General features: G+C 39.3%; 1 protein-coding gene across 4 annotated transcripts in view; it reads left to right on the forward strand.

Moving 5' to 3' along the window:
- The first annotated feature begins 1,752 nt into the window (after nucleotides 1–1,752).
- LOC129775165 (WD repeat-containing protein 7) overlaps nucleotides 1,753–18,500 on the forward strand; it is a 34,735-nt gene continuing 17,987 nt past the window's right edge. The window contains exons 1-12 of one of the 4 annotated variants that reach the window (XM_055779538.1): nucleotides 1,753–2,221; nucleotides 2,398–3,374; nucleotides 3,428–3,673; nucleotides 8,339–8,559; nucleotides 8,615–8,834; nucleotides 8,892–9,009; nucleotides 9,063–9,223; nucleotides 9,289–9,383; nucleotides 9,446–9,512; nucleotides 9,739–9,807; nucleotides 16,108–16,206; nucleotides 18,328–18,482. In XM_055779538.1, the coding sequence (XP_055635513.1) occupies nucleotides 2,085–2,221; nucleotides 2,398–3,374; nucleotides 3,428–3,673; nucleotides 8,339–8,559; nucleotides 8,615–8,834; nucleotides 8,892–9,009; nucleotides 9,063–9,223; nucleotides 9,289–9,383; nucleotides 9,446–9,512; nucleotides 9,739–9,807; nucleotides 16,108–16,206; nucleotides 18,328–18,482 (2,565 nt within the window). In that variant the 5' untranslated portion in view covers nucleotides 1,753–2,084. The remainder of the gene's footprint in view (nucleotides 2,222–2,397; nucleotides 3,375–3,427; nucleotides 3,674–8,338; nucleotides 8,560–8,614; nucleotides 8,835–8,891; nucleotides 9,010–9,062; nucleotides 9,224–9,288; nucleotides 9,384–9,445; nucleotides 9,513–9,738; nucleotides 9,808–16,107; nucleotides 16,207–18,327; nucleotides 18,483–18,500) is intronic. The other 3 variants (XM_055779539.1, XM_055779540.1, XM_055779541.1) reach the window with 3 other exon arrangements.

An 18,500-nucleotide genomic window follows, 5' to 3' on the forward strand; every position in this document is an offset into this window, starting at 1 on the left:
ACGCCGATGTCAACGTTTAATGATGTTTCCTTCGTTGTGTCCCCGTTTCATATCCCTCCTATCCGATCGATAAACTTTTACTTAGTCGCGGCAATACTTACACACACTCTTTACAGATGCACGGGCCGAAGGTTGTGCAGTCCACTGATTATTCAACAAGAGCCAAAGGTTGTACCGCTCATGACAACTCTACACGAGCTGATGATTGCGCCGGCTAGTGACCATTCTATCCTGGATTCCTCGAGTCGAGAAAGACGCACCACGCTAGATATGGGGTACAGACAAGGGGGGCGTTGCTGATTAATGGTCAGCTGCATCCCAAAAGGAAGTATCCCGTGTCGGGCACACGTACAGAGCATCGAAGACTGCGACATACCAATTATGAGAACACTTGTAATACTAACCTCGAGTCAACCGCGAGTAATCGGTTACATATTACTAACATAGTCTAAGCAAACATTGTCAAAATATTGAACTCCCGGCCCCGTTAGGCTGACGCCATATGAGCCTTAATAAAATATATATTTTGGATAAAAAAAAAACACAAACATTGGATCTAACAAAATAGGTCTAACTGAAATCAACATGCATAAAGGGGCTATACATTAATGTTGTCGTTCATTCCAAAAAATTGTAATGTTAGTGTTGATTTTTCCTACTGCGTCGTATCAATAAGTGAAGAATATATTTTCGCGCTTCTGTTGATGCGTTTTCATAATTATAACAACGTTGCTGTATCAAATAGAATTTGAAAAAGAGTGTTAAAATTTGATAATTATGTTTCTCGAAACTGTCACATTCTAGTTAGGCCCTATTGACATGTTGCTCTAGAAGTTCAAGAAACGATATTTACATGCGAGATGAAGAATAGAAGGTGGGAAGATTCACGGGTTTTGGTTGTGTTGAACTTTGATTGTGTTAGTAGCCAGGAAGATAGGCAGATCACATATCAGGCATACCAGTCAGTTACTGAAATGGTACAAAATTGAATGTGTCAACGAATAACGATGAAGGAGGAAGCTAATTGCAGATTTCCAAATCATATTTTTCGCATGATGAAAAAAAACCAGAACATATCAGGAACTGGAATGTTTATTTTTTTTTTTAATTTCAGAAATAGTATTCTAATATCTACTATGTTTGGATTCTTGAGCAACTTCATGGAAGTTTGACTTTTGTCAGCAATTTTATTTACTTTTTTCACAATTAGGGTGCTGAAAACTTCAGTCGTCTAAAACTGAGACTCAAACGGAAAACTTTTCGTCTCAATTTAAGTCATACGGAGTCAATTAAATTTATTTTTCAAGTTCATTTTACATGAAAAAACTTGCAAACTTTTTTTCTCATGCACTGTCAAATGTATATCCTTCAAAGGAGCAAAAGATTGTGTGACTCTGTCTTCGTTCGTTTACGTTTTTGGTCGACGTAACGAGAATTAAAATTGAAATGAAATTGAGTTTAGAACACTTCAACAATACTGAAATTTCAGTTTCTGTTAAAATGTCGGGCCCATATGATTTTGAACGCTAGCATTGAATTAGGAAAAAAACTAATTTCATTTGCTTATTTTTACTTTTAATAAAAACACTTTTCCTATGTAGTGGACTATTATAAGAAAAGTAACAACGTAAACAAAATCTGTGACGTCACAGATTTAAAAAATCTTCCCACCTTTCATTTTCCATCTCGATTTACATGTACCCACACACACATAAACATACTCGAATTGCATTAACCTTCCAATAAAATACATAGTGAAATGTCACCTGTAAATATGAAAATTTTTATCAGTACATAGACTGAAAATATTGTATCTTCAGTTCTTGTTCATGGAATATATAAGTAATATATTGTAATCGCATTGGAAATATTCGGTATACGAAAATTAACAACTGTGTCGTAACAAATTAGCAGCAGCCGAAAGTAACACAGTACCATATTTGCGTGACAATAAAGGCATTCAAGGGTATGATGCAAAAATGAGTCGTTGAGGCGAAGTAAATTTGTTTCGATACTCGATTGAAATATTGCAAATTTACCATTTACGCAAAGTTGCCTGCTGCTAGTGGGGAAAAAAAGTTATCATGTTGAACACTAATTTGGTGGTTCCCGTGGTACTGTGGGGACCAAATACTCCCACCCATTGTGTCTCGAGTGTGTTCTTATCACGAGACCAAAAAATCCTTGCGACGGGTTGTTATGATGGTCAAATTTGTTTGTGGTATGTATACAATATATGCGTAATGAGCTATTCACATCAGAACCATTTAATTTCGTATCTGATTCCTTGAATTGTTTCGGAAGGCGTTCACGTTTTAGCAATTTTTAACTTGAAATATTGGAAAATTAATGTTTGCTGTTAGTCATAATAATCTATGCGTTGAATTATTCCCGTAGGCAAGTGAACCCTGATACACTACAAATGACACCTCGCTGTTTACTTGTGGGCCATACGGCTCCTGTGCTCTGTCTGACTCGAGCGTCTATCATACAGGATAACAATTTCTTGGTCAGCTCGTCGGAGAATGGTGAAATGTGCACCTGGGATCTGGTAGATGGAAAGTGCACAGAGAGCATTAAAATGGCCCAGGTGCATACCAATATACAGGCTTATCACATGGCGAACTGTGACGATATTCGTTTGTTCTGCAATGGTTACTATGCTGAGATCATGGTCATGGATCCTTTCAGTTTGGAGGTGCTGTTCTGTCTGAGCTCAAAAGTCAATCCCGACTGGATTTCTGCGTTGCATGTTTTAAGACCGTCCAAGCGCAAGGATGACGTCGTACTAGCCATTACAACCACCGGAACGGTGAAAGTATGGACCTTGATTGGGAATGAAAATAAATATTCCGAACCAATCTATGAAAATGAGTCGAAACAGATTCGATGTTTGAATGCAATCACCATGAATTGCTGCTCCCAGAACCAACGAACAGTATTGATCGTGTGTGCGAAGTATTGGCAAATTTATGATGCAGGAGATTTTACTGTTTTGTGTAGTGTGATCTCGCCTACCGGAGAACGCTGGATGGGAGGCGACTTTCTGTCGAATGATCGCGTTATACTTTGGTCAGATGAAGGAAAAGGTTACATGTATCGCCTACCAGCTAACAGTATACCTGATAATAAAGATTTTCATGGACCGTCAATTGGAAAAGATTCGCCATTCTTGTATTGTGTTCTCTCGCAAACGGGAGAGAAACCACTATCTTGCCCACCTACCATTAAGCTAGTCACATCGAATCGGGGTGGAAAGACACAAAAATATTTATTACGTGGCGATTCAGAAGGATTTATCAACATTTGGGCTGTGCCCGATATAACCATGGAACAGATCAGAGTAATTCAAAATGAGAAACGTTTGCCCGCGAGTAATTTTGATAGTTCACATCTTGGAAAGATAATGATAAAATTTATTTTCTAGCCTTGGAATCTACAATTTGTACTAGTTTGGAGGATGCATGGAACAAAATGAATCCTTTACCAGTTGGAATACTGGATCAGTTGTACCGCAATAGTAGTGAACCGATGATTAAATTGACGTCTAGTATCTACCTTCCATTGCAAAGTCGGCTTGTTGTTGGCCGTGAGGATGGCAGTATTATCATTGTTCCGGCCACCCAAACTGTCATGCTTCATCTTCTACATGGCCAACATCAGCAGTATAGTGGTAAATCAATGGAAGCATATCAGCTATTCCATGCCAAACCGATGTTGTGGTTCTCAGATTTTCGTAAAAAGTGACAGGTTTTTTCCTTATCTAGGCTGACCAAACGTACCGTTTTTTCGACTTTTTTTGATTGTCCCGTCTGTTCATCAATTTGTACCGTATTTTCAGTATGAAAAGAAAAATCCTTTTTGTTATTTTGAATATATTGTTTTCGGCGGATTGACGGATTGTGGTCCTATTTTCCATAATATGAAAATGTCCTGTTGTACTATGCGATTTATTGGAAAACCCATGCTTTAAAACTACGGCTGCTTTTTACCAGAGATCAGACCTTTCGAACATTTATTGGTTTTGTGGAAAGAGGTGATGTATCTGCTACTGAAGTTTCTGGTTATTTTGATCGTTCTATTAGAAATATTTTGACCAGAGAGTTACAGAATGATTTTAAAAGTCTAATTCTCGCGTAACTTTGGGAAAGGTCCTATGTAACAAATGTAAACAATTCGAGTTAATGGATGCACACTATTAGTTTTACTAGTTTCTATTAGTTTAATGTCGTCTATAGACGCCACTCGTACACACAGCTCATCGCGCGGATGTCGTCTATAGACTCGTAGTGAAAGGGTTATGCACTCGATTGTTACTTCGGACGCCACTTTCCTCAGGAAGTTGTACTTCGGTCGTTTTGATTTTTTGTTTCTTTCGGGTGTTATTATCGTTTTTAAGTGCAATTCAACTAGTGATAACAATAATGATCTGCATTTAGCACGAAGTGCAGGTATTTGGATTGTTTTTCAGTAGTTATTCTCAAATGCTTATCGTGCAACGTGATTTGTCCAATGTACAAACATGGACAAACAGGGTACAACAGTTACGATTTTTTTTACAAAGTTATTATTAACTGCTAGAGGTGAAAGTAGTGATAAAGACCGATTCCTTTTAAAACAATTCGCGGAACAATGTTCGGATCTCCAGATTAGTTTTTCTCGAGTTGACGTAAATGTTACGTAGGACCTTTTCAAAAGTTACGCGAGAATTGATTGAGGAAAATACAGGAGGCAAAATTTATCGAAATAGTGGAAACGGTACTGCGTTGGGGTACATTGGAAAATGCAAGTCTAGAAGAAGCACAACAATATAAATGGGTTGTACTGAAGTCCATTCTTGAATGATCAGTGATTCAAAATAGCATCATATTTTGTTTCTGCTTGGCAGTACCACACCGATTGAATGGTTTTTTTCTACGAAGTGGAAAACATCTGTATTATGGCGGGTTTACATTAGGGATATCTATAGCTATAGATGGATTTATTCACGTGAAAATAGGTGTAAACGGGTGAGAATAAATATGATACACTTTTTTGAGGTATATACAACTTGAATAAACTGAGCATATTTAAACGCTTGTGAATTTCTCACTGGTGAGAAATCACTAAAGTTGGATGCAGTTCTACTTCAGGTGAATAAATTCATCGAAAATATGAATATATTCATTAGAGAAGTTCACGCTAGTGTAAACGGTTGATGCGATTTCTATAAATCTCATCATATTTCTTCACATGAATATATAACTAGTCTAAACCCACCCTTAGATTATATGATGGGAACTAGGATTAGGAGATCATTAGAAAAAGATTTCTATACGGATCGATTTTCTAAATGGTGCAGGGATCGATTCATTGATTGAATCAATATCGAAGAATTGATCTTTGCTGAATCGATCTTTGAAAAATAGAATGCTTTGTTGTTTTCCTTAGCAAAGTGGCTAACAGCATTGTGCAATGTTGTTATCAATTTACAAAGTGTAGACGATTGAAAATCTCCGAAAGCAATAAGAACTGAACGATACAGGTACACTGCTCTGATTTTAAGTTTGTTCTTATCTTTTCATTGCAAATTCGATGAGCAGTGTTTGGATTTCGATCAAAATCGAATGATATCCAATGTGTCATATAAGTAACCTCTCACGAACATATAATCAAATATGAGAGGATCATTCAGATACTTGTATGAATGACAGTAATCACTTGTGTAACATTACATGATTAAACCAAGAGAGGAACGAGGACTGTTGTTTGCATATTCAAGCTGTATCAAACATCGCAAACCATTTTCGAAGCCTGCATACAAGTTTGAACCGCATATTTCGTCCCGCTCTACTATAGCGAAACCCACTGCACAGACAAGTGCAAAGCAATAAATGATACAAGAAAAATTACGTCATCATTTGCGGAGAGCAACGAATGGGAAAAGAGAGCGGTGTTGCTAGTAAAACTATGCGGTTTATATGAATCTACATATTTCAAGGGATAACGACGATAGCGGCGTTAAAAATGGAAAATATGATCTGTCTACCCTTCCCTTAGCCTCTATCGAGCTAAATAATCATATAGTTTGCACTCTCTGAGACTTAAAAATCAGGATCTGCTATATTAGCTGAATATGAATCATTCGCTTAGCGTAGTCCGTACGATCCTGTTGTTTCATGATGCATGGAGAGGCGATATGCGTATGTTAGAGGCAAAGAAGAAAATAAACTTTCTGTACCAAAAGCGTATATAATTGTTTTGATTGCGTGTCGGTGTATCATGAAGTGCGAACCGATGCAGAGTTGTATCGTTCTTTTTTGTGTCGTGATTTGCAGCACGTAACAACAAGAGGATGCCGCTGAGGAAAATGATTTGTGTATGATCATATTTGAACGAACGAAAGCGATTTTTTCAGTGAATGGATCATTTGGCAAACACTGTCGGTGAGTTATCACCAAAATAAACATGGCTGGAACAAGGATACCCATATTTCTACTTGTTTCTTATTCCACCAAACAGATCTCTTTTGCTATAATGCGATGAATAAAACAAACGCCGATCAGAAACGCATGCAATAGGATAGATCAAAAATATCAGGCGCTGTGGAAATGGTGAGAACCGGATTTCCTGTTCGAAAGGTGGAATTCCGTATTCAACACGGCGCGAGTAGGTCTTGAGAAAGTATTCCAGACCACGTCCTGAAAAAGCAACCGTTCTCACAAATCAGCTCGCTTCAATCCATTTAAAAACGGGATACCGGCTCGTAAATGAAACAAAGGGTTCATTAAACGGCATCCAGGAATATTAAAACGGGTGCCAAGAGTATTATCAAAGCATCGTGCAGCTGTTTCCATGCAACAAATCAGAAGCTGGTTTCACGAAATCCATGAGTATTTCGAGGAAGAAGTGCTGTCCAATTTGTTGAAATTTCCGGAACAGATGATCAATTTGTACGTAACAGCAGTACGTACAATACCTACAAAAGAACTGGTTTTAACTGGTTCCAGTCAAAAAAACTTCCAGGCAAAAGTAGTTAACACCGATCGAGAATCTTACACTGCACTGTTTTGTGGAAACGCAGCCGTGCAGTTAGCGGCAACGTTGATACTATACCCGTACAAATTCAGTATGCCAAAAGAGATCTGGCAAAGATTGGCCGAAAGCTGGGCTGCAGCAAGAACGGAATCGGGTTGGATGTCCCAGATTGTTCCTGTTTCCCAAGGATATTTTTTACCCTTGGCTTGCCCAGCAGAAAATATCGTTCCCTATTACTCTCTTTCAAAATGGACATAAGTCACATGTATCGTATGAAACGAAATTGTTGACACAATTTTTGTATGACATTTTTCATGAATTCGATGAGTTAGAGATATTACTCGATCAAGATTCATGTCAAACTTAACAGAGCTTGCAAGGTCATTAGGAGGAACTCAATAAGCTATCTCTAAACGACTCAAAGCCGCAGAATACATCCAAAAGGCAAAGTGATTCACTATGACCTGTTAAAAACCTACTACGGGTAACAATTGATCTGTTTAAAGCGAGTTATTGCCAGAAAGATAGTTCAGTTCATTTCTTTGTTTTGAGTAACCTGCTTTAACCTTGCAGTTCATATGCCTCTCCAGAAAGATAGTAAAAAGTAGGGGTTTGTGATGGCCAATACTTTGAATGATGTATTAATTTATTTGATTATTTAAATAAATGTGTTTTTCATGCAAAAAAGCGGAACGATTTAGGTTGCAGACCCAATATTATGTTTTTTTTTGTTCATTTGTTGGTTTTTGGTTCGCGTGTCCTGAACTATTTGGTCAGCCTATCCTTATCCAACAATATTAGACTGGTATTTTACGGGCAGAGACGAATACATCAAAATAAAGATGGCTCAAATCGGACGATTCCTTCCTCGGGTTTCGCGATTAGCAACACATTTGGCCTTACATTTTTATTTATATAGATAGAAGATATAGGAGTGCGTTATTTCACCTGAAAATCCATTTCCACTTTCAAACAAAGATCAATTCCGATAGCGCAGCATAGAATGGACCGACAACGCTTATCATGATGTAATTTTAAAACATTTGGGAAATAAATTTTCCGAATTTTCCGACCTTCCTTTAGAGTTTTATGTCAATTTTCCGATCATCCGAACATTGATCTACGGTTAAAGACGAATACATCAAAATAAAAATGGCTCAAATCTGACGATTTTTTCTTCGTGTTTCGCGCTTAGCAACACATTTAGCTTTACATTTTTATTTATATAGATCACGGAAATCTGATAATCACTCTACCGGTTTTGCATGGAATGGCTGATATATGAAAATGTAGAGCACGATGTCAAAGTTTTCCCTTTCAGATTGGCCTCGTCATCAGATTCTTAACGGACACAGTGGTCGTGTGAACTGCTTACTTTGCCCGTCTTTAGCAAACCCACGATACGACAAATCACATCTAGTGTCGGGAGGGGTGGACTTCGCCGTCTGTTTATGGGATCTCTACAGTGGACAGCTAATCCATCGATTCTGTGTCCACGCGGGAGAAATCACCCAGCTGCTGGTTCCACCACCAACATGCAGCGTAAGATAAATCAAATTCAAATGTTGCTGAGTGTACGTATTGTTTCTGCTTATAGCCAAGAATTTTGAAATGTATTTGTTCGGTAGCCTCCGATCATTCGGTTACCTTACTCAGTCTTCAGGAGCGAAAGTGTGTAACTTTAGCCAGCAGACATCTATTTCCCGTTGTATCCATAAAATGGCGCCCCTTGGACGACTTTCTCGTTGTTGGATGTTCAGACGGAACGGTATATGTTTGGCAGATGGAAACTGGACATCTTGACAGAGTATTACATGGTAATGTTATGACGAAGAAGCTATATGAATCACATATTGTAAATGTATTTCATGTAGGAATTCTTGCTGAGGAAGTTATGAACGCTTGCGACGAGCATATTGGGGATAGTAGTAGTAGCATCAGCGGATCTACCTCGGAAATGGGTTTGGCTAATCCAGCTGTACATTTCTTTAGGTAACATTTTTCTGTACATCCTCATACGTTTATCATCAAGCATTCTCCCACAGAGGACTTCGTCACCGTAACATTAACGCCATTCGTCACGCAACGCAGCGTGGTATTCACCAACTTCAACAACTTCACGCACATAACAATCAACACGGTGATTTCCTGATGAAGAACCGAAGTAGTCCTCTTATCATCCAAGGAATGCGCACCAATCCAAAAGGTCTAGTCGATTCTAGCATTCAATTTTCGCAATAAATACAACTGAAAGTTATTATAATTACGCAGATGCTGAAAGTCATATTTTATTTTTCGATATCGAAGGATTAATATTCGAATTACACGCAGAAGAGTACGCTGCGATGAGTCCAAATACATTGGAGGTGAATCTAGCTTATGGGCTTTCAATACAGAAAGTAAAAACAATGCTGTCGTATTTTTTTAGGCTGAGGGCTTATTGATCCCTGCGGAAGCAGATTCCCACTCATCCGAAGCCGGCAAGAAAATTTCAGGTATGTATTGTTTCATAATTTTGGTTTTTTTTGCGACTTTGCAGTGAATAACAAATATTTTGTGGACATTGTGTAACAATCGAAGCAAATTACACTAATTGCCAAAAATAATCGAGCTCCATTTTGTACTTTTTTTTTCTTTTTCACGCTGTCACTAAATCCTTAACTCTGCTACACTTTGTAAACATTCAACAACAATTTGCGGTTCAAAAACTGCGCTACTCAGACTTCTTCGGTCGAGTTAAGAATAAAGCTGGGGATATGGAAAAAATTCTTAAAGAAAAGGATAAACACGGTTTGTGCGAATATTGAAAACAACATGATCATTAACATTAGCATTCATTGCATTGGTAGATCAGATCAGATGCACGATTCACTTATATACAGATTAACATTGACACTGCATATATCACATCACACTTCTTGAATACATCATTCGCTCTTCATAATTGCACGACACAATATTTGTTTTCAACGGATTATGCTTTCAATTTTGAGTTCATTCATTTAGAAGTATAGAAAAATATTTTCATGGTTTTCATCTACGTGGAACTGCATAGGATTTGTGGAAAAATGCTTTTCAATTGTGAGGTGATGGTTAGTTTTAGATCCAATTAGTGATAAAATTGTATTTTTTTTATCATGTGTTTATCGTGCATTACATTTTTTACGAGTACAGTAGAACCTCGATTATCCGCGAGCGGATGATCCGCGATGCGAATTATCCGCGAAAGCGAGTTCCCTAGTAATTATATAGATTTGCGCTTTTGTTTTGGTCAATGGTAGAGTTTTGCGCTTTTGTTTGGTTTTGGTTTGCAAACACCAGACGTCAGGGGGGAATATCATCGCCGACTTCTTGGATGTTGGATGTGGTCTTAAATGATGACGGTACTGATGATTTCCCTAGAGGTACCAGCAACACAGCCATTGATATTTTAGCAGTTAGTCTCATCTTGGTGAATAGGTTAGGGTGGAAGAAAGCCGACTACTTTCATGGGAGCGACCACCACCCGATGACCGTCAGCTTCAACGGCCTGCCGCCGCTAACGACTCGAAGACCCAGATGGATCTTCGAAAGGACTGACTGGGCAGCTTATCAAACAACCTCCGACTTCCTGCTAACCAGGGACATCCCGACCACCATTTCAACAAAACCATCATGGAGCCGGCCGAAGCCTCCATCCCAAAAACGAAAACAACTCCGTGCAAAAAAGCGCTGCATTGGTGGTCCGAGGACATCAAAGGGTAGGTCAGAAAACGGAGGAAGTTCCTCCGTGCGGCTAAACGACTACCACTCGGATACCCTATGAAGGAAGCTATCATGAACAGGTATCGAGCGCAACACATCAGGGTACGGTGATTAATCCGGAAGGTGAAATTAAAAAGTTGGACTCATTTTCTAGAGTCCATAAACGAGAACCAGTCCTTTGCGGATCTTTGGCATAGAGTTAACGTGCTGAATGGAAAGAGAAGACCACACAATCCTATTCTTCAAGTGGACGGTATAACCCTCAGCGACCCGGTAGATACTTCGAACACGCTCGGAGAATATTTCGCGGAACTGTCCTCCTTCTCCGAATATTACGATGAGTTCATACGCCGACAGGGAGCGAATACCACTTCGGTCAGCAACTTCGAGTTTCCGGTGAACCGTCCGGAATTTCACCATCGAGGAACTTTCCGTCGCCCTACGTTCCGCGAAAGGTGAATAACAACTGTCCCTGCATGGGCAGTCCGTTTTTCCCAGCATCGTGTGGAGTACACACGAATTTCCCGAAGGTTGGAGACACAGCCTAGTAATACCCATACCTAAGGCCAAAGCAGCAACAGCGTCAAAGGTCACCGTCCAATTTCATCAACCTCCTGTTCATGCGAGATCCTGGAAAGGATGACGAACGATGTGATAGCCGAAGCCAACAGGAACCGTCAGCACATTGAGATGGTAGTACTGGACCTGGAAAAGGCATACTACAGAACATGGACCCCGTTAGTGCTGAAAACTCTGGTAGATTGGGGTGTTGACGGTAAACTACTTATGTTCATCAAGAACTTCGCCACACGCCGAACATTTGAGGCCAAAGTTGGTAACATCAGTATTCCCGAGTTTTCCACGAGGAGACAGGAGTACCTCAAGGTTCCGTTCTAGCTGTCACCCTCTTTCTCGTCGCCATGAATAGCCTGTTCCAGGTCCTGCCTAGGGATGTCTTCGTGTTCGTCTACGCGGACGACCTGTGTGGTTACCTGAAATATGTAATCGATGACCCAGCGAGGATAGCAGCACTTTTCTGCTACTTAAAAGATGCCGAACTATTCTTCAGGGTTTAACGCATGAACAATGGAAAAGCCACGAAGATCCTTGTTCCTTCCCCTCCACGACGAAGGGGAATGAGAACACCTCGGCATCTTCAACGGTACGGCTCTCCACTGGCATGATAAGCAAGCAGCAATCGGAGAAAAAACAGTATTTTTGTTTAATTATTTTAAAGGGTTTTAATGTGTTCTCTTTTTGTTGTTATTTTGTAATTTATGCAGTCATTTTATGTTAATGTTTTATGTATATTACATGTATATTTACTGAGACAATTCGGTAGAGGCGAATTAACAGCAATGGCATTAATTTTTCTCCTTCTAGTGACTTCGAAATTCTTTCGGCTATTCGACAGATAACTTCTAATGCAACTGGCGTTGACGGAATTCCCTTAAAATTTATAAAGCTAATCCTGCCCTTTGTGATAGCCCTAATTTCTTATCTGTTTAATTTGATCAATTTTCATTTGATGTCATTCCAATTTGGAAAAAAACTGCAGACACAAACTTGAATAACCTTCGTCCTATTAGCATTCTTTCCCCCTCTGTCCAAAATCTTCGAAAAGAATCTTAGAAACCAGGTTCAAGAATATGTAAATCGACATGACCTACTCAGCTTCACTAATCAGGTTTCTCGATCAGGGCACAGTACAACCTCTTCATTGCTTAAAGTACACGAGTACGATTATATACATAAACCTTCGACAGAGTTTCTCACGTCAAACTTCTGGATAAATTATCTCACCAGTTCGGATTCTGTCGTAAGGCTGTTCATTTGATCAATTCGTATTTGAGTGCTGAGTTCTCAAGTGGTTGATGTAGATGGTAAGCTTTCTGTACCCATCGGTATATTGTCAAGTATACCCCAAGGGGTTGTATTGGTTCCAATTTTGTTTTCTTTGTTCATTAATGATCTTCCCTCAGTGCTTTAAACATGCAAGATTCACATGTTTCCTGATGATGTTCAGTTGCATATCTGCTCAATCAATGCATCTATTGTCGAAATGGCTCGTTCAATGAACGCTATGGTCATTAAGAAATCTTCTTCCAATAAATTCTTCCAACACGAAACTTAGTTTATTTCCAAACGGCATTTTCGTGTTGAATTGCCAAATCAATCATCAACGATGATATAATTGAACATGTAAATAAAGCTTCCAATCTCGGTACAATTTTCCAAAATTCTTGAGGTCATACTTTTTCACGGATTGGAGTTGATTTTGGATGCCGCTACTAAGGCACTACCGCTTTGTCAAGTAAACAGCAGTTCTTGGGGTGACTTTTTTTGAGTTCATCAAATTTAGAAGCCGTGTTACTTTATTAAAAATTCTACATCAAGATTCAAACTACTTGTCTGAAAAGTTACGACCATTCAGAAGCCCCCGAGTAAGAAACTATATTGTACCGCAGCATTACTCCTCTCACTAGCTCTCACTTCAAAGTCACGTATGATATCATCGACCGACGACACTTATGGAGAAGTAAAGACGAGCACGGCTTTCCCTGAAGGCTGATAAGAGTGTTTAGGGAAGAATGAACGGAGTGCTGCATCGTGGTGCTGGAAAGGTTTATACGGAGAGTGGGCGCATGCGGGACGCGATTTTCAAGTCCAGTCAGTGCATCTGCTTCGCCGGTGACGTGGATATAGTCAGGAGAATACATGCGACTGTAGCAAACTTGTATATCCGACTGAAACAAGAAGCAGAGCTGATTGTGCTTGAGATCAACGCGATTAAGACCAAATACATGCTAACAGATCGTAACAGAATCCTTCTTGGTAGTAGTGCTGTGATCGACGGCGACGAGCTCGAGGCGGTCGATGAATTTGTCTACCATGGCTCGTTGATAACAACTGACAACAATAGCAGTCGTGCAGTTTGAAAACGCATGAGTTTCGCATCGAATCCCGTGGGGACAAGAAGAAAAGAAGCGCAGTGAGCGAGGTGATTGGGCCAGGTGGAGCAGGCGTTGGCTAGAATCGGTGTGGCTCGGAGTTTGAGAACTGTGGCTATGGACCTTCTTGTACCCATCCCAATAGATATATTATCAACCAGGGGTACAAACCTCGTGTAAGAGGTGCTAGAGTGTGAAGAGTTTAGGTAAACCTTATCACACTTTACGGCTTCGTGTGAGAGATACTGGAGCGTGGAAAAGGTTGTTGGCCTTTTTTGAATTTATTAACCATTCAGTTCGAGCGTACCGTTGGTCGCTCTCTTGTTTAGCAGACTTCGCGTCGTCGAACGCATGTTATTCGCCGGAAATTCTGTGATGCATGGCTGTATCTGATGGAATAATGAATGTATCATTTCTACAGTAAACATGAATGAACCTCAACTAAATAATGGTAATGTTATCGACTGCCGACCTCTGTGTACTGTGCAAAATATATGGTCGGTGTTAAGTCAGAAGGGGCCAAGTCGCAAAATTAAAAATAACATATCGAAATTGTTTTGAATGCTCAACGAAAACCTATAGCACCGAACTTTAAGCTCGTTTGTCTCGAAATCATAAAAATGTCGGACCATGTGACATCTGCCTTAACACCGACCATATGTTATTTATTTTGTCTCACATCAGCATTTTCAATTAAATTTTGTTCCACACAATCAAATACTACTGCTATTCACACAAAATTGCTGTTGTTCGTCGACTAGCTTTCCAACGATCACGCAAAAAAAAAACACTATACAATGAGAAATCAAGCGATCACCCTTATTCCGGAACACGGTCGGGTTTGAAATTAGCAGGATGTTGCATTCTGTAATCCGAGATCGACTTCTGAAATCCATCCGAGATTTAAACTTCCTAAAATCATTTTAAAATACATCCGAGATTCAAACTCAATCGACACACGCAAAAGTGGCAACATTGCCTTGACGCGAAACAAAATTGTCTGACAATGAGTTTATATAATTGATAAAATGTTAGCCAAAATCCTAGGAAAATTAAAAAAAATAGTTAAGTGAGGGAGAGAAATGCTTGTTCAAAGTATTTGAATAACACAAAGTAATCATTTTCGTTTATAACAGTTCGGCTGAAAAGTTCATAAGATTGACGTCTAGAAGGCGCCTCTTGCAAAAATATACTCACAAAGCACCATCTTTCAATGGATGCGTGTCAAAATTTTACAGCAATCGATCGATTGGTTCGTGAGGTACAGCATAGAGAGTGTGGCAACTTTTGTTATTGTGAAAAAAAATGGAAAAATCCGAATTTCGTTTATTGATGGCAAAATTGCATGACTTGGGCTTCGAATTGCTTCCGCATCCACCGTATTCTCCAGATCTGGCCCCCAGCGACTTTTTTCTATTCGCAGACGTGAAGAAAATGCTCGCTGGCAGAAAATTTAAAACCGATGATGAAGTGATTACCGAAACTGAGGCCTATTTTGAGGAAAAACCGAAAGATTACTATAAAAATGGTATCGAAAAGTTGCAAGATCGCTATAGTCGCTGTATGGCCCCCGAAATTGAATTTTGCAAGAAAAAAATAGTTTTACTGTGTTACCTTATAAACTTTTCAGCCAAAGTGTTATTTCAACAATTTCAAACTGCGTACGGGCATGTTAATGTGATAGAAAGAAAGTAAATAGCTTCACGAATATAGATGAATTACAGTAGAACTCCGATTATCCACTGAAGCGAGTTCTATAGTAATTCTAAAGAGATTTCCCAAAATTGTTAGTGAGTGGTATGCTCTTGATTTTTTGTTTTGGTCATGGCTTTCACATTGTCTGCCCTCTGGTGTACATGACCATGCTGATGAATAGTTTCATGATTTCTGTATTGATTATACATACTAAAATATATTGTTTTCGCGTTGGCACTTTATTTCTAGCTCTCTCTTGCGTTATCTACGATTTTCGTTATCCGAGGTGATGTTATTAGACTATTCCGCGGATAATCGGGGTTCTATTGTATTTTGACGTTTGTTCATCTCAAGGCAATATTGTCACTTTTGTATATGTCGAATTAAATTGAATCTCGAACGGATTTTAGAAGCAGAAGTCGATCTCGTTCGGGTTGCAGAATGCAGAGGTCAATCTCGATCGGGTTCCTAAACTAATTTCTAAACTCGTTCGGGTTCAGGAATATGGGTGTATATTTTTAATACTGAAGTAACCATGAGGTAAAACTAAATGAGATTAGATGTACACTGCAGTTTCATATTGACAATTTTTTTATGTAAATGTATACTAGTTGTCTTTTGATAATCCCATTCCCAATTCATGTGTTCTTGTCAATTCAACATATGGAGAAAGATTATAGATAAAATTTGTTTCGTGCAGGTATTCTCGCCAAGATGAAGGAAGGAGCTGAAAATGTTCAAACGAAGGTACAAGCCAAACTAGAGAGTGTTGTTAAAAACGTTGGTGATACGGGTAAGGGTAAGTTACGGTATCGCACCATCATTATTAGCTTCGATGCACAAAGGAATGATACATTTGCTTTTGCATGAGTTGTTTTTGCAATCAGTTATGATTTAATTTAATTTGCTCGTTAGAAATATTACAATAATTGTATTGGTTGAATATTGGTTATCATGTTTTGTTCATCCATTCCAACGTTCATCAAGGAACCGTCAATTTGTTCATTCGTTCGAGTTCCGGGAAGAACGCATGTCATGGGATCATCCTGAATGAACGATGACGACTCGACGGCACGGTTGTACAGAAGATGCAAAAATGTTGGCGACTATAAAACCCCGTTCGCTGAACGTCTTCTCATTCCCTCGAAATCGTGATTCGAAACGAGTCTGATGGCGTAAATATTGTTTTTGATGTGAAACTGTTCTGATCGGGCGGCAGTTCAAGATCTCGACTACCATCGAGAGCAGTTTTTTTTCAATGACCAACACCTTGTAAGATGTTCGCACGTCAGGCTAGTTTCAGAAACCACACACTCAATTTCGACTACGCGAGAGGGAACGTAAACACGATATTCTGGGGAGAATCTCTGGTCGACAACAATCTTGTTTTAGGGGGTCTTCGTAGACCCCGCTTACTAAGCGATCGATCATGAGTTTATAACTCAGGGCTCACAATTGACCATTTCTGTGTTGTTATAGAATAACAACGTCCACGCAACAATCATCAGCGATGGAGATCGATTCAGTGTCGTAGTCCTGGCTTCTCTCTATCCATATGCAAGCTCTGCTTGCAACGATAAAAACATCGGGCTGTTGTGCTATAAATAACACAACAATGATCATATCAACTGTCTCCGCTGTCCGGTCTACTGAACAGTGGAAGAACAAAAGGAATACTCTTACGCCTAAAATGGCTACTGTGTAATTTACAATTTATAGATACCGTAAACATGTAACACGTACACGACTAAATCCGGCCCCGTTACAGTTGAAATGCTAATGAGCCTAAATAAATAAACAAATGGGATAAAAAACATTCTTCTTTGTGCTTCCACTCAGTCACGACAACTGGCAGTTCGTTTGGTTGAACTAGAGATGGGTGAGCGCTCGCGAGACGCTCATTTGAGCCGGTTCGTCAGATCGAGCGTATGATCCGCGGTTCTTTACAAATGAACCACGGTTTAGAAAAGAGCCGCGGTTCAAAATAGAGCCGCTTTTCGAAAGAGTCTTGGCTTAAAAAAGAGTCGCGAGGATGAATGTTGAGTGGGAGCGGAGACAACAGATGGGGGAAGTGAGATCGGGGGTTGAGTTAAAGTGGATAGTTTAGGGGGTTGAGAGAGGAGAGTTTTGCGGATTTTTGAGGGGGACTTATTGGGTGGAATGACTCTTCTTTGGAAGAAAAATCTTCCGAAGTGGAAATGCGCTTGAGCGATTTTCCAGCTCCCGTTTCAACAACTAGAGGGATGTCTTTTGATTCATAATCAGAGATATCCATATCAGGAGACCACTCTTCTGTCATATTTATGCGGCAGTTATATAATATGATATTAAAATCTTCTATGAAATCTTAAAAAAACTTTTCAATCTTAAATACCTAAACGCACCCACCAGTGCAGTTGTACTTCTCGATCGGAAGATCGGCACTCGGCACAAATGAAATGGTGTATCATACACCCAGGGCTCGGCAGACACATTCAACAGAGGATAGTTAGGAGACTATGAAGACATCGGCCTTTGCATTCAATTGGAAATGAGTCTTTGCTTCTTTCAGCAGTTTCTCTGTTGACATAAGTCAAAAGGCATTCGGGCCTTGTCATCGCTATCTGTTCTACGACGGTCCGTGTTCGTTTAATTATTGTCCGTCAAAGAAAGTCTAAGTTGAAGTTGAAGTCTAAGTCTATTTCTAAGCTTAATTCATGAAGTTTAGTATGTGTTGGAAGCGATAAACACTTACTGCTGGAGCCATCTATTGACAAACGATAAGAACTTATAGTTGCGAACCTAATATTTTTATTTTTTCTGTACTTACATTTATTAATTGTAGTGAATTTTTGTTTTTATGTTGTTTTAAATTATTTTTTTGTGATGTTTTTTATCTTTCCACAACCAAAAAAGTGCAAATTTAATTTTTGTATTATAGATACATGTGATATAAGCAAAAAGATTTCCCCACGTATGGAAGCTACTCATGTTATGGAGGTTGCTCAGTTACTTCTATCACTCCTACATTCATGGGGATTGGATCCGCATCTGGACAAAGTATGCGAGACTCAACTTGGTCTACTGAAACCAATGGTAATTCCACGATCTATA

Source organism: Toxorhynchites rutilus, chromosome 3 (genome assembly GCF_029784135.1).
Source record: "Toxorhynchites rutilus septentrionalis strain SRP chromosome 3, ASM2978413v1, whole genome shotgun sequence".
Classification (NCBI taxonomy): Eukaryota; Metazoa; Arthropoda; class Insecta; order Diptera; family Culicidae; genus Toxorhynchites; species Toxorhynchites rutilus.